This window comes from Sciurus vulgaris (assembly GCF_902686455.1).
Source record: "Sciurus vulgaris genome assembly, chromosome: 9".
Lineage (NCBI taxonomy): Eukaryota > Metazoa > Chordata > Mammalia > Rodentia > Sciuridae > Sciurus > Sciurus vulgaris.
This window is the reverse complement of record NC_136469.1, coordinates 51902785-51926131: the sequence shown is the minus strand read 5'-3', so window position 1 is coordinate 51926131 and position 23347 is coordinate 51902785. Positions and strand designations below refer to the sequence as shown.

The following is a 23347-nucleotide window of genomic DNA, read 5'->3' as shown; positions in this document are numbered from 1 at the left end:
TTTTCAAGATTATATATTTTCTCTTCATTGCCTGAGGTTCTGTTTTCCAAGTGGCCTAGTCTGTTGGTGATGCTGCCTATTGAATTTTTAATTTGGTTTACTGTTTCTTTCATTTCAAGGATTTGTTTGTTTTTTTAAGAATCTCTATTTATTGAAGTGATCTTTTGCTAACTGTATTTGCTCTCTTACATCATCCTTTACTTCACATCTCAGTTTAACTAGGTACAATCTAAACTACTCTGACATTTCTTCCACTGTGGTATTGATGGATTCTGTTATTGGAGTATCTTGGTTTGCCTGGGGGGATTGATTCCCTTGCTTTTTCATGTTGTTTGTTGTCTATCCATCTCACAGTATGGATCTGAGGCAGCAGCATTCTCCCCTGTGAACTCAGTGTCCGGAAGGTTTCCAGTACCTCCCTGGTTAGGGGGAAACAAATAATAACAACAACCAATTCAAACAATATACAGCGTTAAACCAAATAGTTTCTACTATGACATGTACAATGTTAATCATCACAACAAACAAATTATATGATCAGTTATTGCATACAATAAAAACAGAAAGTTTGTAAGAGTTTACAATTTTAAATGGTGGACAGGATGAGAACAGAAGTGACAGAGAATGTGATGATTATGAAGGAGGAGGAGAGAAGACAGAAGTAAAAGATTAAAGGAACAGTGAAAGAGAATAATAGCGATTGACTGATAGAGGAAGAAAAGAGAGAATCAAGGGAAATGGGAAAAATATACATAAAGCAAAAATTTAAGTTAAAAATTGAAAATAAAAGAATACAAAACTAAGGATACCAATCAACATCCTACTTCACAAAAAACTAATCCATTTTAAAATAACTGGTTTCAAAAATGCTACAGACAAGAAGAAAAAAAAAAATGGAAACCATATAAATGTTCACGTACCATTAAGGTCATAATTAAACAGTGAAAAAGAATTTAAAAATTTTTTTTTGATGAAAAGTTAAAAAATTCTTTCTGCTGGAATTCAAAATATTCTCAGGTTCTCTTCTCAGCAGTTTTAGGTGGGGTCTTTCTGGAGCACGATGTTCCACCCTCTGGATTGCCGGAGTGAGGGAGGTAATCCCATAGGTGGAGTTCCTAGAGGCACGGTTTAGGCTTAAGTGGGTTCCAGGCTCTTTGCTGAATGCCAATTAGTCTGGAGAGCACCTCCAGTGCCCAGTACTTGCTGGCCCACTCTGGAGGACTTTGCCTTAGGGCTCCCCTGGGATCCACCTTGTGTGGTAGGGGAGCCAATTCTTAGTCCCCTACCGTCACCTGCAACGCCAGATGCATTTCTCCCAGCTGGTCCTGCGAGCAATAGGATTGAATGGGGAGGGGTAGAGCCAGTTTGTTTCCTTTACCACTTGCACCTTGTGTAAACCTCTCTCCATGTTTGATTTTCTTCTGGTCAATTAGGCACACCCTATGTCATGCAGCCTGTGTTTACCAGGCCTGTATTTCAGGCCAAACTCAGGTTTGCCGGGAATTGGGTCCTACACTACAGCTGCAAAATGGTTCCTTCCTTTGTCCTCCACTCCCTGCCTGAACAGACGGCAGCTTCTTTCCCCACGATCAGATATCATGCAGTCTGTTCGGCAATGTCCTTGTGGTCACTAAACACTCCCTACCCAGACACACCTCAGGCCTCCCCAAAATATAGGGTTCCTATATATAGGAAAATATAGGGTTCCTTATTCCCAAAATATAGGGTTCCTTATCCTTCCACTATGCTCACAGACGGGGTGCTCTGGCTGGAGGTTCCCGCCCAGCTGTGACAGTAGCTGTGCTGCTGGGGTTTTTCCTTATTTTATTAATCCAACCTCCTGTGTCCCAGATCTGCTTTGATTGTCCAGTTTTAGATTCCAGTAAAGTATCCGCCCCCCTCACTTTTTTTTTTTTTTTGTACCTTAGCATCTGTTTAGAAAATACAAATAATATAATGTTAATAAATGGCCAACAACTGACAACTCAGTAACAATTTGAACAGTCATGCATTTAGGAACACATCCTCATAATCTGACATATGAATCTGTCATCTCTTGCACATGCACACCATTTTAAAAAGAAGAAAAAATGGCCAATGATAGTGTCTATTATCAGTCAGGAGCACAGCCTCTGATTTACCTATCACTTGGAACAACGTACACGGAAGGCTGCGTGGGAACTCGGTCCTGCTGCCTTCCTGCTTTCTTGGAACAGCTCAATACTATGCAGTTTTAAGACATCAGATACATATTATCAAATCACCTCCTAAAAATGGATATACCATTAGAAGAATTTAGGGATTAGATTCTCCTGTATATCACTGGGAGTGTGAGAGTGGAAACTAATATAACCCTTTTTAAAAATAAATTTGGATCACCATCCCAATTTGTTTATCTGCATTTCACAGGACTCAAATTCCACTCCAAGGAGAAACTTTTGTACTCTTGGTAAGACAGGCAACAAAAAAATTACAGTAACAATGTTCACAATAGCAAAAATTAAATACAAAACAAAAACAACACACACAACAGAAAAGGTAAAAACATGAATACTTCAATAATGGGAAAATCACAGGTAAAATGCAGTTTGTTCTCCTAATGAAAGATCACGTCACATACGTGAACTACAGCTACATACCATGTGGAAGAATCCTGGTAACATAAAAATATCTGCGAGTACCATAAGTAATGAAAGCAAGTCCAAAAGGACAACGTAAAGCATTATACCCTTTTCATAAAAGTTGGAAAACAAGTAAAAACTAAGAAATAGATCACTTAAACACATGTACATGTGATAAAACTGTGTTTGTGTGTGTGTGTGTGTGTGTGTGTGTGCGCGCGCGCGCGTGCGCACATGCAAAGGTGTGTGTGTGCACAGACAAGGAAAAATATATAAAATTAAAGACCCTGATTACCCTTTGAAGGAAGGGAATGGCAGCAGAGACATGGGATTGCTAGAGATACCAGTAGATATAAGTTATATTTCTCAGGTCAGAGGCAATTCATAATTGTTCATTCAATGGTTTAAAAAAACAACAAATGGTTAGGCATGGTGGTGTACACCTGAAATTTCAGCAACTCCAGAGGTTGAGGTAGGAGGATCACAAGTTCAAGTCTACCCTCAAGCAACTTAACAAGGCCAAGAGAAACTTAGCCAGACCCTGTCTCGAAATTAAAAAATAAAAAGGGCTGGGGACAGAGCTCAATGGTAAAGTGCCTCTGGGTTCAACCCCCAGTATCCCATAAAAATAAATATATGATTGAAATTTAAAAAGATCAATTAATTCATGAACAAATGATTATGATAAAGTACCATGTACCATAGATTATGTATGATCAATCTAATTTAATATATCTGAGGCCCATGCAAGATCTTTTTAGAAAGTAGTATTAATGTATATCCTCACCATATTTTACTTTTTTAATATAATAGGAACATGGTAGAAAACTTATTAAGGTTCACATTTCGCAACAAAGATTTTGGATGAAAGACTGTGAATCTTTATTATACTACTCAACAAATTTGTGAATAAAATAAATGAGTAGATGACAGAATTATCGGAAACCCCAAAGAAGTTTAAAACTACAGCTAGTACTTGGAAGTAGTATGCTTATATAATTAGGCTCAGATCTCAAGAAGTCAAGTCCCTGTAAATTGCTGGAGCTCCTGGAAGTGTTTACAGGCAAGCACAGGTTTATAGCCTAACAGTAAGTAGTAAGTACTACTTACTATAGTAAGTAGTAGATACCCTACTTACTGCTCCATATACTGATTTAAAACATGGACTAATTACACAAATAAACTGGCATTCACATGGCAATATATCCCCACTGTACCTTTTTAAGGGCATCTGCTCAGTTACACAGAATCAGTTTCTACCAAAGAGTCATTTACAGTGCATGGATAACTTTCATAGCAAAGTGCCTACCTCCAACAAATGCATTTCTCTCCCAAATTTAATTGATAATCCTCATTAAAACTTCATAAACCTAGAATATAGCTGTTAGTTATACATATTCACATTCCAAAATACATCTTACTCTTAGCACTTCCATGTAACAGGTCTTAGAAAGCATTATTTGTTCTTTACAAACATAGATTTAGTATTTAACAAGGTGAGACTCACAGAATTTCCTATATTGCCATTTAACTCCTCACATGGTCAAAAATGTACATTCATAACACCATTTGAGCATTAAAAAGTTAATTCTACCCCCAATCTCCCTCCCACCCCATTCCTAAATGGAACTTAGGAATCAAGACATTAAATCTTTATAGACTGGAAAATCAGGAACATCCTGTTGATAATCAAATAGTCTTAACAGCTGCTCATTGTTCTGAAAAGCATCTGTGCTAAGGAAACAAATCTGGTATCAATGCCTTCTAAATGACCTACAGAAAACGATTAAAGGAAGAATCATTGTTTTTATTTTATTATTATTAGTTGGCAAATAAGTGTTACTGGCAGACTTCTTCCTGATGTCACTGGAAAAGCTACAAAAACAAGGGTGTGTATGTGTGTGTGTGTGTATTATTACAAGAAAATTCTTCACTTAAAGGTTTGCAAATGCACCAATAAACACACAAGTGAAGCATTAAAGAAAAAGAAATGGATAGCTTTCATAAGCCACTTAATCTAACAGTTTAAATCCTGCCAGATCATAAGCCTTAAAACATTTAATGGTTTAAAATATGAAGATGTTCACTAGAATTTCTAAAGGTTATTACTTAAAAGCTCAGATGTTAAAACTGCCTTTTGCTCAGGCACCAGATCTGGAGCTTCCTGATGAGAACCATATCTCTTAGTTCATAATTTACATTTTGAGCAGAGGTCTATAGACAAGTACAACTTCACTGTGACTGTGTTCTCTTGCAAGCAAATAAGGTACTTCAAGGCATTTGGCTGCAATGAAATGAGTGCAAAGAAGGTCCCAGCCTATTATCCAGGACCACTGCCATCCCAGCTCTGTATCTCTTTGGTCTTAAGGCTGACAAAGACTCTCCCCTTGACTCAACTTTAGTCAGGCTGACGTGGATACACTAGTCTTAGCCTTAAGTGTCCACCTTTTTTGGGTCTGCAGTTGTCAGTTATAGCAGAAATCTTGCTAAGCCTATTTATTGAGACTCCCCCACTCTCCATATTGGATGGACCTCCGTGTCTGCTCAAATTCCTCATCTTCCATGCACCTCAGGTGACATGTGTTTACCTGGTCCGCCTTTAGCAAGAATCCTAACTACAACTGCCAACAGCTCATGTTTTATTTTTTTTCTCAGTAATTTTCCATCCCCTGATCCCTTCCTGCTTTTTTGCTATAAATCCCCACTTATCTGTGCTGTATTCAGAATTGAGTCTCATTCTATCTAAAATTCAATCTCTTTTCCCCTGTTGCAATAAGTCCTGAATAAAATTTGATTTTACTTCTATACAGCTCAGGGTTTCTTTGATAGAGCAGAGTTAAGTTACTTTCTCTAAATTTCAGTAACCCCACTGGGAAAATGTGAATAAAATATGTATCTCACAAGCATAAATTCTGTATGTGACACATGTACTCAAAAATGTTTACTTTCATTTTCTATATAGTAATAGTTTTTATTATTAAACACCACACAGCATTTCAATTCAGACTGTGGATACATGCTCTGACATGAAAACTTGCATAAGTCTCTGCCACATTCAAAACTCTAGGTCTTTAAGCAGACTTAAGAAGCAGCCTTGAGATAAAGACAATTCCCTTATGTGGGAACAGAATAGGACACCGAGACTGTGCAGTATAGTAATTTTTCAGTTTTTTAAAAGCTGCTAGTAACATTAATTATCATTTGACATGAGCCAGGTAACGCAGTAATTTGCATTTGTACTATTTACTCCCAACACCACCCACAAAAAACTTAAGTATATATTACTAACAATATGAGGCAAGTATCATAAGAATACAAGGATAAGAGGCTGGAGTTGTGGCTCAGTGGTAAAGCATTCGCCTGGCATGTGTAAGGCACTGGGTTTGATCCTCAGCACCACTGACAACTAAAAAATATTAAAAAAAAAAAAAAAAAAAGAATATAAAGATGAGAACACAGAATAAACAAAGAATATCAAAACACCACCGTAGGCTGTGATAAATGTTTGATAGTCACTCCATTAGGCAGTCTACCACTAATGAATACCAGTCAGAAATATTCTCACTCATTCTTTTGGAAGAACTACATCAATTTACTTCAAGTCTGTTTCCAAAAAATAGAGTAGCTACATCATTACCCTATGTACATGTATGATTACACAAATGTTATGAATCTACACTGTGCACAACCATAGAAATAAAAAGATGTACCTGATTTGTGCAATGAATCAAAATGCAGACTGTAAAAATAAAAAAATAATTTAAAAATATTTTAACATTAAATAATATTAAAACCCCTGTGAAACTGCACAGCATGGTGCTGGAGTCAGATTACATAGGTTCAGGAACATTCCTATTATAACAACTTCTATCCATTTACTACCAGATGAACTTGAACGTTTATTTAACTTCTCTATGTCAGTTTCCTCACCTGTAAATCACAAATAATCATAGTACCTACTCTCTTATTATTGCTATAAGGATTTTGTTAGCATATATAAGGCACTAAGAATATTGCCTGACAAATGCAATAAGAAGAGAGTAAAACTGCTTTATTATAGTTTATTTCTTCATCATTATCTATAACTATATCTCTTTTACTACAAATCTCCATCTCCTCTTCAGTGAAACCCGGTCCAATGAAAAGATTTTCGTGGTTGGTAAAGAAATAATAAAAGTATTAGAGTGTTTGGCTAAACAGTCAGAAATAAAAGATCGAAATGGCTACAATGAGAGAGGATCAAGCTTGGAGAGGACACACTGCTGATGGTAGTATAAAACTAACTAGAAAACAGATTAGCGGCATCATCTAATGCTGAACAAAAGCACACCCCATGACCCAGCAATTCCACTCCAAGCTGCAGCCAGAAGACATGTTCACAAGAAGGCATCACTGGAATCTTTATGCCAGCTACTGTTCATAGCGAAAACCTGGAAATGGCCCACATGCTCCTGAAGGATACTGGGTGAAATCCCACAACAGAACATTACAGAGACCTGAGAATGAACAATCCACCACTAACCACAAACAAGAAGGGTGATTTTTCACAAGCATAATGGAAGGTGAAAAAAATCCTATTTTAACTCTCTGAGTCTGCTTCCCAGGGTATGCAATCCTCAACAGAAGCACAATGTGTGTAACATCAGGCACAAGGACAGAGACTACTGTTGGTAGGGTAGGTACAAATTAGAGGGGGCAAGAAGGAAAGCTTTTGGCACTGATTGAAGTCTTTTTCTTAAATTCTGGGTGCTTACATTCAAATATTTATATGCTTATGTTAAAATAATAAAAATTAATTTAATTGAATGCTTATTAGGAAATGTTATTTCTAACTTCCTTCAACATGAAACATTTACCTTTTCATAACTTCCTTCGATATGAAGTTAAAATAAGACAAATTAGAAAATGATAAGAATGGGATAGAACCTTAAAGAATAGTCAGTCCAACTTGTATATTCTTTAAATAACCAGTCAATGTGCACTTAAACATAGTTCAGAGAGTTCTAAAAAAGACTAAGCTGAAATTATAGTTCAGCTGGTAGCAAACCAGGTCAAACCCACCCCTGAACTCCTCGACAATATGCTTGTGTTATTTTTACTAGACCATGCTCTTAAGGGTAGTGATCAGAGGCCAATGCAAGTTCTGCTACAGTCAGCTCATTGATGGGTTTAGGGTCATGCTTCCCCAAAATGCATCACCTCGATATCTAAGAAAACAGCAGAAGCAGGAAGACAACTTTCACTTCTCTCCTTCTTTATTCCTGAATTAAGTCATAAAACCCTGCTGACTTTACCCTAAAGTAGGTCATAAGACTCTCACATTCTCAGGTGTTCTCTCTGTACCCAGAGGAAAAGAAGGTTCCTGAAGATATAAAGATATAGAGAAGGATCTGAGGAAACAGTTCCCAGGGGGGTCATCGGTATCAGATCATAATCCTTTTTCCAATCATATTTCTGCATGATTGTCCACTCTTCATCAAACCACAATGTAGAATTCACAGGATTCTGTTTCATTGGGTCTTCATTTCTAAAGGTCTTCATGTCATGCAAAACTTGTACTACGCAAATGTGTACCTTTCTCTTGTTAATCTTTTGTAATAGGTACCTTAGCCAAGAACCAGGATGGGTGAGGAAAGACATCTCTTACTGTTCAGGATCAGTGACTCAGCTTTGCCCTGCAAGGAGGTCAAGATGCTAGGATAAGCCATGACCTTTAGGTTCCTTCTCCTTGATTTTCCTTCACAAACACCTGGCTCCAAAGTCAGAAGGCATAAACATCTTCCCAATTTAGACAAAGGAGTATACCTGACCCTTTATGGTAGTCTCTGAGGACCTTCTGTTTACTATGGCTAGCTATTTTATTATTTATCTACTCCTCCATTCTCACTTTTCAGTTTATTTGAGAAAATGTCATATCTCTTCCACTTTTAGATAGGGAATAAGAAACAGAAAAAGGACAAAACAGGCCCTAAAAAGTGGAAGTAAATTGCTTCATTTTTCTCAGCTGACTTTTAATGGGATTATTGATCTTAAACCCATTTCTGATCTCATTTGGGTCATTCCCACATTAAAAAACATTTCTCCTTTAATTTAGGAGAATAACACCAAATGTCCTCCTTAGAAATGAGCACCAAGAGAGGCTGAGGTTGGGGGAACTACTAGAATAAAATTATTACTTTTATTTCCAACACAATAGGCTTTTGAAAGGCAAGAACGAAAGGTCATGGTGGTAGTTAGTGAACATGAAGGGACACCACTGGCCAGTTCTTAGGAAGGTACCACACAAAAGAGGGTGGAATGTGAAGCATTACCCGACAAGGAAGTTTCAATGCAATGTTTAGGCTGGACCTGAAAGAAGAGTCAAATACATCTTAATCTTTTATCCTGTTGTTATTGCTGCTTTTGTCTGTTTTTCTCAGATAAAGAGGTAACAGAATATACAACCCCATAACTAAACTCCAATAAAAATGTTTAGGCTTAATCCCAAAGAACAGTTAAATGTCTTGGATTCCTTTTGAAATTGTTTCTAGAGGAAGATATCACAGAGTTTATATGACTAAATTACTTAGATCTTTTTAGAAAGGGTTTGCCTCTCAGATAAACTGAAGAGAATTCATCACCCTTCAAGGCAGGCATGAAAAAGAATGCAATAATAATGTGCATTCCATTCTTTATCTTGAAAAATCAACAGGAAGCTGCCTGGGAATTTCCCGCCCACTGTTTTTGAGGTCACTCACTGATTTATTCATTCGTTTAGCAAATACTTTTTTGAAAGCCTACTTTGCCTTGAAGCTAAAACTTAATCAAGTCCTCTTCTTTACATATGGATATAAAAAAAATCTCAAACATTCCTTTTGACCAAGAAATAGAATTCCATAACCCCCTCCTCACCAATATCAAGAAGCAATTTTACATCTGACTCAATCATGCTCCAATCACTCACAAAGAACAGATGAAAAACATCCTGAACCTTTTTCTAAGATACTGAACGCATTTTGCATTAGCAGATGAAAATGCCATAAGTTTGGTATGGAATGTCCCCACAAAGGCCCCTGTGTTGGAGGTTCGGTTTCTAACTTGTTAAACTTGGGAGCTGGTGGAATCTTTTAGGGTCTAAACAGATGTCTTCAGGTCACTAGGGTCATGTCTTTGAGGGAACTGTAGGACCTGAGCCCCTTCTCCTTTCTTTCACTCCCTGGCCATGACATGAATGGTTCTGCTCCACCATGCGCTTCTGCCACGATATGCTGCCTTTACCACAGGCCCAAAAGCAATGGAACCAACTGATCATGAATTAAAACCTCTAAAACTTTGAGCCAAAATATAATTACCTCAAATATTTGTTATAATAGAAGGTTGACTGAAGATACAGTGCTTTTTTCCTCACTGAAATTCGTTTAGTTCTTGCAAATTTAGATAAAGCAAAAATAAGATCAAATCTGTTGCTTGAAGACAGTAACCTACCTAGGATTTTGTTAAAGGAACAATATCAGTGTTGCTAGAGCTGTGTCTGTAACATGGCCAGGGGTTACAAAGAAGGCCTATGTCACACCTTCCCAGTCTCACCAAGACTTCTATCTGCAGGGAAAGTTCTCTCTCTCAGAACTGGTACTAAGAATCACAAGAAAAGCAACAAAAACCTCTCCAACCTTCCCTTTCCCAAACAGGCTTCTTCTTGGGGGCTACAGGTGGGAAATATCCCTGCCAGCAGGAGTACTCAGGAACACTGAATGTCTGGAATAGATCTGCCCATCACGGAGAAATCAGCAGGTAAACTAGCAACACTACCTGCTGCAGTGAAAAATCTTAAAAGCAACCTACCTCAGTCGGCCCAGCATACATCATGGGAGATGGGAAGATGGCCACCACCGTGCTTTCAGGATTCAGGACTCCTTCCTCCAGCACCGCAGCATGTTGCTTCATACGCCACATCAAAGGAACATCGTCATCCTTAGTCCAGCCACCGAGGGGGTGAAGAAGGAGGACGGGGCGCCGGTAGCCCCTCTCTAGAAGTTGCTTGTGAGTGTCCTGCATTAACAGAGCATGTCCATTGTGCACTGGGTTGCGTAATTGAAATGCAAAGACAGCATCTGAAAAGAGAATTTCCAGAGTGAAGAATTTCTAATATTACCTTCTACAGATTAAGAAATTCTTAAAGTTTGATGCTTAGGTTTAAGAAAACACACGCATGCTTAGAATCAGAAAATGGGTGAAAAATAAGTTCTGCTTTGACCATTTGTTCTAGGGCAACATGACACATACGTCTAGTTACAAATATTAAGTACATCTTACATGCCTGAGGATATGTAATATAATAGTCATGGATTTATAGGAATTACTCTCTCCATTCACTGGAAACTAGAGTGTCAGACTCTCTTTCTGTTCCTAACATCTTGTTCAATTACAACAGATATAATTTCTTGGTGTGTGCTTCAATTAACCACCAAGTCAACTCCTCATAGAACCTTAGACACTGTCTTAATAAAGAAGACAGAAAGGTAGAGATATTTGTAGTTTCAAAATCTTACTGTCCAAGTATGCTTATTTATGTTGACCACTTCGCTTGTCTAGAACCCTACTCTGTCCTGTGATCCTGTGTCAGGATTCTGGATTGCAGTGCAGCAGGAACAGTTCCCCTTTACAAGAGTCACTGCAATTACCCAAACAATGGAACCACAAGATTAACTGAACTGATTACTGTTTCCTGCTTACAAACCTGGTTTCATTCCTACATGGTGCTCGCTACCTACCAGAAGACCACTCTTAGATGCCATGATTCTTTAAGGTATGGAGTAATTTCACAGAACAGAGAAAGAAGCCAATGTGAGGTTCTCTGTATTTATTGCCCTCACCCCTGGTATAGCATCCTATAATAGACCTGATCCTACTCAGAGAGAGAAACACCCTCCTTCCCTAATACTTTTTAAACCACAGTAGACACCTTACTCAACCTCTGACCCTCTCCTATCACCATGACAAAGGCAGAGTAGGAAGACTGTTACACTGCACTTGACTAAGACATTTTTGTTTGTTTTGCCACATCCGATAATACCAAGATATACAGTATTATTACTATTATTATTATTATTATTAGAAGTTCTCCAGTTGCCTTTTATACATGAAGAAGGCTGGTTTTCATCCAGGAAATGGCTAATATGACATTAGGTACAAAACACAGTAAAGTCCATGATACAAATACTCTATTCTGCTTTGGGATGGAAGAGGGATATGTAGACCTGAAATTTTTTCTATCCTTCTAAATTTGCTTCAAATTTTATCTTACATATGGACATGAAAAACCCCAAAACCATTCAGGAGAACTGCACGGCTCCCCTAGATCAAGAATCAGTTTTCTTCCTAACTCTATCATACCAGTCTTTCAAAAAGAATGGATGGAGACTGCATACATAAGTACAAATACTCCTTAACTTAGAGAATGACTTGCTGAACTTATTCTGCCACTCTGGTACTAGTCTAAACAATCCCATCACTGAATTTAGTCTTATGGTCTCTCTCCCCTCACTTTACTCTGCCCCTTCTGCATAAACAGCCTTGAGCCATGAAGTCACACTTACTAAGCATTAATGAATCTGACTCGTGGGCTAATCTGGGTCCCTGAACAGAGTGGAGAGCACAAGCCTGCAGCAGGATCAAGAAGCCTGGCTGGTACCTGGAGCTAATAAGGCCAAGGCTGAGAGGACCACTGGTTTGACTAGAAGACTGTTTACATACAGAGAGGTAGGGTGAATAAGTCACCAAATTAAGGATAAGGAACAAGCATTCTCACTGTGGAAGGAAGGCATAAACACAGAAGGGAGAAAGGCCATGATGTTCTCTCAGGTCCCTGAGGAATGGAGCTGGCCTTCTACGGACTAAGACCTCTGAAACCATGAGCCCCCAAATAAATTTTTCCTCCCCTAAAACTGTTCCCATCAGGTCTTTTAGTCACACCAGCAAAAAAGCTGACTAAAACAACATGTGAACTACAAAAACATCAAGGTCATGCAAGTCAAGATAAAGACTAAGTGACTGTTCTAGCTAGAAGGAGACTAAAGTCACATGACCTAGGTTCGGAACAGGAAGAACTGGTGAGAAAGAGAATACTTGGCTGTTGTTGTTCACTGACTTAAAAAAATATGTGTGTGTGTGTGTGTGTGTGTGTATTTAGTTGTAGATGAACACAATACCTTCATTTTGTTTACTTATTTTCATGCAAGCTGAGGATCAAACCCAGTGCCTCAAACATGCTAGGAAAGTGCTCTACCACTGAGCAACAACCCCAGCCCTGTTCACTGGCTTTTCAATAAAGACTTTGTTACAACATGAGATAATGTGAATCAATATTTGGATTAAAGAGTATTGCAACAATGCTACTTTCCTGAGTTTGATGAGCATTACACTTTTAGGTAGAAGACTGTCCTTATTTTTAGGAAATACAGGTGAAAATATTAAGGGGTAATAAGACATCAAGTCTGCAACTTACTCCCGAAAAGAGTGAGAACAAGAATGCAAATGAAGTATGTCAATAATTGTGGAATCTGGGTGAAAAATTACACAGGAGTTCCTGGTACTATTCTTGGAATTTCATGTAAAATTAAATAAAATGTAAAAAACAAATGAAAACTAAGATGACATATCAAACAATTACAATGTGCAGATCTTATTTAGGTCCTGGATTAAACAAATGCTAAGAAAAAAAAAAAAAAGAAGGGAAAGAGGGAAGTGGCTATGAAATTACTAGAAATTTGAACACTGACAGGATATTGACTAATATTAAGAAACTATTATTATTTAGGTTCAATAATGGCATTGTGGTTGTCTTTATCATTAGTAGACACTGAAGTAATGAGATAAGATGACATGGAGTTTGACATTTATTTCAGGATAATATGAGGGGGTAATGGGTACACATGAAACAAGATTAGCCTAGAGTTGGTAACTAACTACTGAAGCTGGACTAGAAGTACACAGGAATTTGTTACACTATTACATATGTTTTACACTACATATGTTTTAAGTTTCCCACAATAGCAAGTGTTGAAAGAGAAGAAGCACTGTAGGGTATCAGAAGAGGCACTGCTCTGCAATAGGGTATTTATAGGCTTGAATTGTAGGTCTACCAGTTTCTAGCCATGCCTGTGCCTTTAAGGACTGAATTTCAATGTCTACAACTTTGAAATGTGGATGATTCTAAGGTTATTATTATAAAGAAAATAATATAAAATGCCTAGCCTGTTGAGAGACACCTTGTAGTACTCACAAATCCAAGTTCACTAGATAATTCATTCTTTAAAATAGAAAACAACCCCATAGACAGGGCATTGGATCTCCTATTCCACTCCACTACTATCACTTTCAGCCAGTTTCCAGAATGAGAGTGCATTACCATGCGGTGATACACAGGCTCTGTCCTCCTTAACCCCAATCGGGCTCCTGCCTTTGAATACACATCTCAGGTAGAAGATGACTATGTTCTTAGACTTCAATCTGATCAAGTCTGAGTTTATGAAACTTGTCGATTAGCAAGAGTATTTATATGGCAGAATATATGAAAGCAAGCAAGAAATATAAATTCTGTCTCAAATGTACATGTTCTAAAGATTCTAATAGTTTACCTGGGTTTTCTTTCCAAAAAGACTTAATCTAGCTTCATACTAGACATTTAACAAATGAGGTTAAGATATATGACTTACTAAAACTTCACTTCAGCAACATATAAAAGATTTTATTGCCCAAATTTCTTCCAGGTAGAATTATTTCCTATCAATTTCATTCAAAAATCCAACGGTCACTTGATCTGCTTAGTCTTTCATAAGCTTCTGGTTTTCTCAATCCCGTGGAACCATTTATCAATGAATTACACAAATGGCTTTAAATGCCTGTTGTTCCAGGCTGAATTTGCATCCCTAACAGTTTGTTTCTCCACTAGATATGAAAAATGTAATATAAGTCCTCAATCCATTGGAAACTTACATGTCCAAGACATTGTCACAACCAGCACAAGCCAATATGCCTGTCTTCTACCAATTTCAATAAAGGATAGAAAAAGAATAACAAGTTACTATGGGTACTTAAAGTCACTTGCGTCAACATCTTACACCTTGTCCCCATTTTCTAAAGGACAATGACTGTCACACCATAATCCGTGTAAAACATTTGCCTTTGCACTGCAATTCCTAGTGACTTATTTTAATACTGCTTTTAGCTAAAATTGAGGGAGATATAGAAGGGCCTAGATAGCTAGGGTAAGATGGTGAGGGCTGGGGATATAGCTCAGTTGGTAGAGTGCTTGCCTCGCAAGCACAAGGCCCTGGGTTCAAATCCCTGGCACCACAAAAAAAAAAAAAAAAAAAAAAGATGGTGAGCGAGGAAGTCAGGGGCAGGACCAGATCTAAGGAGCATGGAGAGGGTCTTCTGATGAGGTCAAACTTCCTGACTGACAAAAAGTGCTCATGAACATGAGCAGGGACCCGATCAGACAGACACTTCTATACTCATGCTTAGGAAAGCAGAGGATCCAATAGAAAAACTAAAACAGACATGAGGACAGAGGGGGCACCAATCAATAACAGGAGTTTATGGTCCATAAAAAGAACAGGCCAATACTCCCCCACCAGATTCTCTGTTCTAGGGTCCCTTCTTTGGAGAAGTCTAGCTCTGTCACTTTTGCAATAAACCTGCTGCTTGCTTACTATCTCTGGGTCCTGTTCTTCAATTCTTGGAGACAATGAACCTAGCACCCCTAGATGATAACAAAACCATGATTTCTACTGAGTTTGAAAATAGAAGATGATCTATAAGATGACTGAACGTTAATTTTAACATTATAACTGCCATTTTCTTCCTAGCCATCCATCCCTGTTCCTGAGAAAGGATTAGGAGTTCTATAATCCTGACTCCTGGAAAAGCACACTGCAAAGTGTGCTTTGCACCACACATAAAAGTACGCTTTTTCTATAGGAAGTCAGAGCAAGTATTTTAGGCTTTGCAGGCTGGGGGTGTCTGCAACTGCTCAACCCTACATCAGAGTGCAAAAGCAGCCACCAAATAAAGCTGTTTTCCAATAAATGTTATTTACAAAAACTGATAGCAGGACAGATTTGGCCTTCGGGCTGTGGTTTGTTGATCTCTGAAAGACAAATAAAATGTGGTAGGTAGGAGTAAAAAGAAAATTCTAACTAAGCCAACTGGTATGAGGAAAAGCACAGAGGAAGGGAGGCAGATTTTGTGTCTGAAAAGCACAAAATCATCCATTTTGTCAAAGATGGAAGACACATGGAGCCTGACACAAAACCTGGCAAAAGATTGCTCTGTAAGGATTCTGAATGCCCAGTTGGGATCATACTGGGTACCAGGCTGTGAGTGAAAGTAAAATAAGCAGTAACATTTACAGCAATTAGTTGAATAGGACTGTGTAGAATTGACATGGGGGAGAGCAGAGAGGAAATAGGTAGAGTAGCAAGACAAAAAAAAAAAAAAAAAAATCAGCAGGCTGCTGTCCATTCATATAAAATTTTCATATAAAATTCCTGCCAACTCTATCTACCATTCATCCCCCAGGACACTGGACAGACTTATCTGACAAACCAATCTCCACACTGGTGGAATGAAGTCACACTAAGACAATGGCAAAGATAGCTGCTGCCTACCTCCTACACTCTCCCCCTCAGTGCCCAGGGGCACTGAGCAGATCTGTGAGTCAGCAACTTGCAAATTCCTGTTTTCTAACCAAAACTACCCCCCCCCCCCACCCCCCAGCTCAGAACATCTCTCCGTCTGCCTTCATGGTGTACAGACACCCTAAATTCAAACCCTGCTGGTCTCCTCAATGCCCTCTGAGCACAGAACCATTCCACTTTGGAATCTTTGACTCCTTCCCTGCATTTTCCACATACAGCGGATCACTTGTGCTCCTACTCTTATTCACAGATCTACTTTCTTCACACACACAGACTTCCTCAGCCATTCGCCATCTCTTCATGAGGTGCCTCAATGAGGGCTCTTTCTCCCCATACAGCCTCCATAGCAGGCAGGCACAGAGAAGAGAAGAAATAAGTTTGAACAAAACAAAAAATTCTGGTTAGACCAGCTGCTCCTGAGGTAATAGAAGAACTAATCTTTCTCTCCAGAAGCTTACAATCTAGAGAAAGAGAAACATTCACGAGTAAGAGAATAACTACATGTTAAAAGAAATATAGTGCCTTCAACTCCAGCAAGCCATGAATAGGTCTGTTTTCAAAAGATAAGGCTGCTAGTAGTGTGGAGACAGTGATGAGGAAAAGAACAGGGCTACAGGGCTTCATCTCTTCACCTCTACATGAACTGCTGCGCTGGATTCACTCATTCAACCAGGTCCTTCCTGCTCTGTCACGGTGAGCAGGAAACGCCTGCCAAATCCAAAAGGCACCTTCCTGCTTTAAGAGGTCCTGGCCTCTCTCTACTGCCTGCAACATAAAAATCTACCCGCTGTCTTCCTAGCCTTGAGGCCCGCTAAGCACAGCACCAAGCTTTCACTGTTCTCATCTGCCTCTTTACAGCCCTCCTGCCCCTTTCTGTTTAAAGTAAAACCACGAACCAAATGGAGAAAATTTAAGGGGAAAATCATTCTTAAATGGATTATCTCAGTACAACTGTCTTTTTTGCAGTTTCCTATTTTTTCTTTTTGTGCATTTTATGCAGTCATAATCAAATATATGTGATGTTTTACATTCTGCTTGGCTGTTTTGACCTAACCACCTGTTTCTCACATCTCGCAGTTCTCTTGGAGCAGCAGGGCTCACTGCTGGGCCCTCCGGAATTCTTTCTTTACATTCTCATTTAGAAACTGACCCCTTCACCTGGATTCGATTATTGCACATACATAGATGCCTTCTTTTAGCCACATCTCTAAGTCCTGACCTTCTAATTCATCAGTTATAGATTAATCATAAAACACATTTCAATATATATATTGCTTATTACCTTCCCACCTTCCCTCAGATCTTCTATATTGACTATTACTGTCACATCTCAAGTCAAACTCAGATCTAATCCCCACACCTCCTTGTCCTCCTGCACTAAGTAGCCATGTGAAGGGACCGCCTTGTAACACAGGCTCACTTCCTTTGCTCTGAATAGATGCTACACCATCCAGGCCAGGAGCAAAACGCAGAGGGAACAAGTGAAGTCTGACCCCTTGTGACCGTGGAAGGAAAGGGCAGTATCAGTATTCCCTGATGGTATGAGGCAGGTGGAGCACCCAAGCCCTGGAGAGGTGTAGGATTTGCCATTTCTTGCCTCATCTAGCAGTACAGGCAGCAAGAACTGCCGTGGCCCAGTGCAAAGAGGCAGGCAGACGCTGCTCGTTCCCAGCTGAGTGCTGGAAGACAAATGCAGTTCAGTGAACTAATGAAGGAGGTGATAAGCAGGAAAATGCTCCCAAATCCTAATCAACCCTCCAGATTTCTCATAACTGTGCTTCAGACCCCAGCCCAGTAGGAGTGTGCCCCAGGATGCACTGGAACCACCAAACCCAAAATTACAACATCTGCCTGCATCTTTCCATTTTTCGGTACAGTGTCCTACACAGCAGTAATTAATAATTCTCCTCTTCCATTCTGACTCAAGATCTACCAGCTGCCATCTTATCCATTCCAAAGGTCTAAGAACAGACATTTCCAACTGTCCCTAAATCAACAAAGTAGTCAAACAAGAAGTTGTGACAATAATTCTAGGGTTGCCAGTGAGCACGTGTTGTGTGTGTGTGCTTTCACATGGATATCAATAAGTAGGTGGGTATGGGTGCCTTGTGGAAGTTTTGTTGTTTTGTTTTTTTAAGGGAGCTGGAAGTAAGGCGTTTGATCTCCCCTCATTCCTCAAGATTGTCATAAATCATAGGTCTTTCTTTTATACAAACTGTTCATGAAGAGAAAGAAAAAAGGAATCAATAAGACAGAGACAGGCCAACTGAGTAACTAGGAGCACATGAATTAGGCTATTCACAGGCTGGTATTCTCATACCCCAGGATATAGCAGCAATGGCTATTCCCTGAAGATAGGAAATGCTTTAAAATGAAAGTAAAAAGTTATGCTAAATATAAAGCTTTTGCCTACTGCTCTCTGTGCCAATTATTGCCCATGCTCCTCTCCATTCAATGCTGTCTGGGTCAGGCAGGGCAGGGGATCCTTATATAAAGAAATTACTCTAGGGTAGGGTGCTGGGTTCCTGCCTCCACAGGGGGAGGCATTAGCAGCATTAGCAGGCAACCGGAGGCTGAAGGCAGAAACCGCTGGGGCAGCTGTGGTCCCTGGCAACATCTCAGCACTGTAATTCTGACTGTTCCCTGTGCACCTGCACTGGCTTCTGCCAGCAGGCCCTCTGCACAGCTCCACTTCAGCCTGGTAATGCTACCCAATGCTGCCAGCCTCTGGAACCCTGTGGGTTCCCTCAGCTCCAACCAGGAACATGCCTTCTGCTTGCTGCTGGGCCCCAACACAGTTTCTTCCTTCCCACCCTAGGTGGCAGCACCTCCAGCTCACTGCTGTTCGTGGCCGGGAAGCCCACCACATCAAAGACAAACCTCCTGCTTTCGCCTCGGCTTTCTCACACATTGCTGTCACATTTACCTAAAATGGCCTAAAACTCTATCCATTCATTTAAAATACAGTTTATAACCCATTCTACAAAGCTCTCTCAGATTTATTCACACTATTCTGCAGCACACTAGGTTGACGGAAATTAAGCAAGCTTTTCCCTTTGTCATCAGCAGTACACCCATGGTTCATGTGTAACAAACACTAACAGTCTCTTCTGTGGCTTAAGTGATATTCCTTCTCCCTCTTCAGGATACTGACTGACCATCAGTAATTCAAAGGACCTGCCATCTGGAATTAAACTGCTTGCTATAGCTGGTGTATGTATAAAAATTCCTTGATCCTTCAGCTTCAGAATAGTCTAGAAATAGCCAAACAGACTGAATTAATGTAGCACACAGGACAAGAGCCCACCTGAGGTAATCAAAATACTCTTTCTAAGATGAGGGGAGAAGGAGAAAGAGGTAAAAAAAAAAAAAAAAAAAAAAAGAAAGGAAAGAAACTCTGGGCAAAAATAATAAATAAATACTGCTCTCCCTTAAACACATCAGTGGGTGACTTGTTACTGGCTTCCTAAAAGAGTGAACAAGGATTACAAAGTAAACTCCTTAGTCTGTTGCTTATTTGCCTTAGTCTAAAATGGAAAAGTAAATAAAATCGCACCATGAATCTTTGTTGTTTGATGTAAGGCTAATAACTGGCTTTTAGCTACTTTAAACAAAGATGCAGTCACTCATTATGCAACAAATTCCCTAAATGACTTAAAATGTTTGGCTCACAAAGAGGAGTGCAAAACAGATGTAATATTAAAGTTTCTAATTACGAACAATAATTCCATGATAAGACCTCTCTACTGTGCCAACAATTAATTTACTAATATCAATTCCAGATATGAATTCAAATTTTGGCAAAAATAAAATAAGGTGGTCTCAGCAAGTCCTCGGTTAAATGTGTTTCTGTTGACCAAAAACTGAGAAGTCTACATGTAATAAATTCTCCAATGCTTCTGTTATAAATAACAGAAGACCCAAATAGAAGTATCTTAGATAATTCAAATATGTATTTTCTCTTTGAATAAGAAATCTGGAGGTAGGTGACTCCACAACCAGATCAGAAATGGTAAAAGGACACAGGTTAACATATTTAGGATTCTTATGTATACAAAATGGCTACAGGAGCTCCAAATACTGTATCTTCACATGGCAACATCCAAATCAGAAAGAAATCCAGCTTCTCATCAGGAAGGAGAATCTTTTCTGGAAGCCTACTCAGTTGCCAAAACTGACATACACAGAGCCTTAACACACACTGACAAGAGCCTACTAGGGTGCCATTACTGACTTAGACCAATCATTAACTATTCATCAATTGGGCTCAAAATGTGTTAGCAAGAAAGAGAACGAACTGTACACAGGTAACCACCAAGTATAGCTCTCAGAAGTGTGTAAGTAGTTTAAGCCAAATATCTGCTTAAAATTCAGAGGAGGGGACTAACGTTCAGGAGGCAGGGAAGGTCCTACCCTAAAATTCCAAGAGGACACACAGGAAATGTGAATGAAGAGGTAGACTGTGTGGGAACCATGGAGTACCAGAGAGTATGCACCCCACCTAAGGCCTCCAGTTCTTAACCCACGTCAAGTTCCAGCAAACTATAGCAGGGCTCAGGAATAAACACATGCTCTTTACTCTTCATACAAAGACAGACTAGTCTGGGCTCACACAACAGACATAACCACACTACTCTAACCTCTCACTAGGTGCCAGGTACTATTTTAAGTGCTTTACACCTCTAATTTCATTTCACTTTTAAAAATAGAATCCTTCTCTTTGTTAGTGTGGCTAAGAGTTTGTCTATTTTGTTTACTTTCTCAAAGAACCAACTTTTTGTTTTGTCAATTTTTTGAATTGTTTTTTTTTGTTTCGATTTCACTGATTTCAGCTCTGATTTTATTTATTTCCTGTCTTCTACTACTTTTACTCTTATTCTGTTCTTCTTTTTCTAGGACTTTGAGCTGTAATGTTAGGTCATTTAGTTGTTGACTTTTCATTCTTTTCTGGAATGCGCTCCATGCAATGAATTTTCCTCTTAGTACCACTTTCATAGTGTCCCAGAGATTTTGATATGTTGTATCATCATTCTCATTGACCTCTAAGAATTTTTTTATCTCCTTCCTGATGTTTTTGTTATCCATGTTTCATTCAATAGCATATTATTTAGTCTCCAGGTGTTGGAGTAATTTGTTTTTTATTTTGTCATTGATTTCTATTCTCAGTCCATTATGATCTGATAGAACACAAGGCAGTATCTCTATTTTTTTGCATTTCCTAAGGGCTGCTTTGTGGCATAACATATGGTCTATTTTCAAAAAAGTTCCACATGCTGCTGAGAAGAAAGTGAATCCGCTCGTTGATGGATGGAATATTCTATATATGTCTATTAAGTCTAGGTTATTGATTGTATTATTGAGTTCTATGGTTTCTTTGGTTGATTTTTGTTTAGAAGATCTATCTAGTGGTGACAGTGGTGCATTAAAGTTACCCAGAATTATTGTGTTGTGGTCTATGTGATTTTTGAAATTGAGAAGGATTTGTTTGATGTACAGGGATGCACCATTGTTTGGGGCATAAATATTTACCATCGTTATGTCTTCCTGATTTATGGTTCCCTTAAGCAGTATGAAATGTCCTTCTTAATCCCTTCTAACTAACTTTGGCTGGAAGTCCACTTTATCAAAAGAGGACTATTTAACAAAATAGACAAACCTTTAGCCACACTAACAAAGAGAAGGAGAGAGAAGACTCAAATTACTAAAATTCGTGATGAAAAAGGAAATATTACGACAGACACCACTGAGATACAGAACATAATGAGAAGCTACTTTGAAAATCTATATTCCAACAAAATAGAAAGTACCGAAGACATTGACAAATTTCTAGAGACATATGCTCCTCCCAAACTGAACCAGGAGGACAAACACAATTTAAACAGATCAATATCAAGCAAGTCATCAAGAAGAAGTCATTAAAAATCTACCATCCAAGAAAAGCTCAGGACCAGACGGATTCTCAGCCAAGTTCTACAAGACCTTCAAAGAAGAACTCATTCCAATACTTCTCAAAGTATTCCAGGAAATAGAAAAGGAGGGTACCCTACCAAACTCATTCTATGAAGCTAATATCACCCTCATACCCAAACCAGGAAAAGACACATCAAGGAAAGAAAATTTTAGACCAATATCCTTGATGAATAAAGATCCTTAACAAAATATTGGCAAACCGTATCCAAAAACATATTAAGAAAATTGTGCACCACGATCAAGTGGGGTTCATTCCTGGAATGCAAGGATGGTTTAACATCTGTAAATCAATCAATGTAATCCATCATGTCAACAGACTTAAGGATAAGAATCATATGGTTATTTCAATTGATGCAGAAAAAGCATTCGACAAAATACAACACCCCTTCATGCTCAAAACACTAGAAAAAATAGGGATAGTAGGAACATACCTGAACATTGTAAAAGCTATTTATGCTAAGCCCATGGCCAACATCATTCTTAATGGAGAAAAACTGAAACCATTCCCTTTAAAAACAGGAACAAGACAGGGATGTCCTCTTTCACCACTTCTATTCAACACTGTCCTCGAAACTCTAGCCAGAGCAATTAGGCAGACCAAAGAAATTAAAGGGATACAAATAGGAAAAGAGGAACTTAAGCTGTCACTATTGGCGGATGACATGATTCTATATTTAGAGGATCCAAAAACCTCCTCCAGAAAACTTCCAGACCTCATCAATGAATTCATCAAAATAGCAGGCTATAACATCAGCATGCATAAATCTAAAGCATTTTTATACGCAAGTGATGAAACAGCTGAAAGGGAAATGAGGAAAACAACTCCATTTGCAATAGCCTCAAAAAATAAATAAAATACTTGGGAATCAATCTAACCAAAGAGGTAAAAGATCTCTACAATGAAAACTACAAAACATTGAAGAAAGAAATTGAGGAAGACCTTAGAAGATGGAAAGATCTCCCATGTTCTTGGATAGGAAGAATTAATATTGTCAAAATGGCCATACTACCAAAAGTGCTATACAGATTCAATGCAATTCCAATAAAATCCCAATGATGTACCTTATAGAAATAGAG

The 23347-nt window shown here is 38.8% G+C and overlaps 1 protein-coding gene across 1 annotated transcript in view; it reads right to left on the bottom strand.

The window, feature by feature from the left end:
• Positions 1 to 23347, bottom strand: part of PAPSS1 (3'-phosphoadenosine 5'-phosphosulfate synthase 1) — a 118934-nt gene that overhangs the window by 25318 nt on the left and 70269 nt on the right. The window contains exon 10 of the mRNA XM_079154729.1: positions 10443 to 10711. Within this exon, the coding sequence (XP_079010855.1) occupies positions 10443 to 10711 (269 nt within the window). The remainder of the gene's footprint in view (positions 1 to 10442; positions 10712 to 23347) is intronic.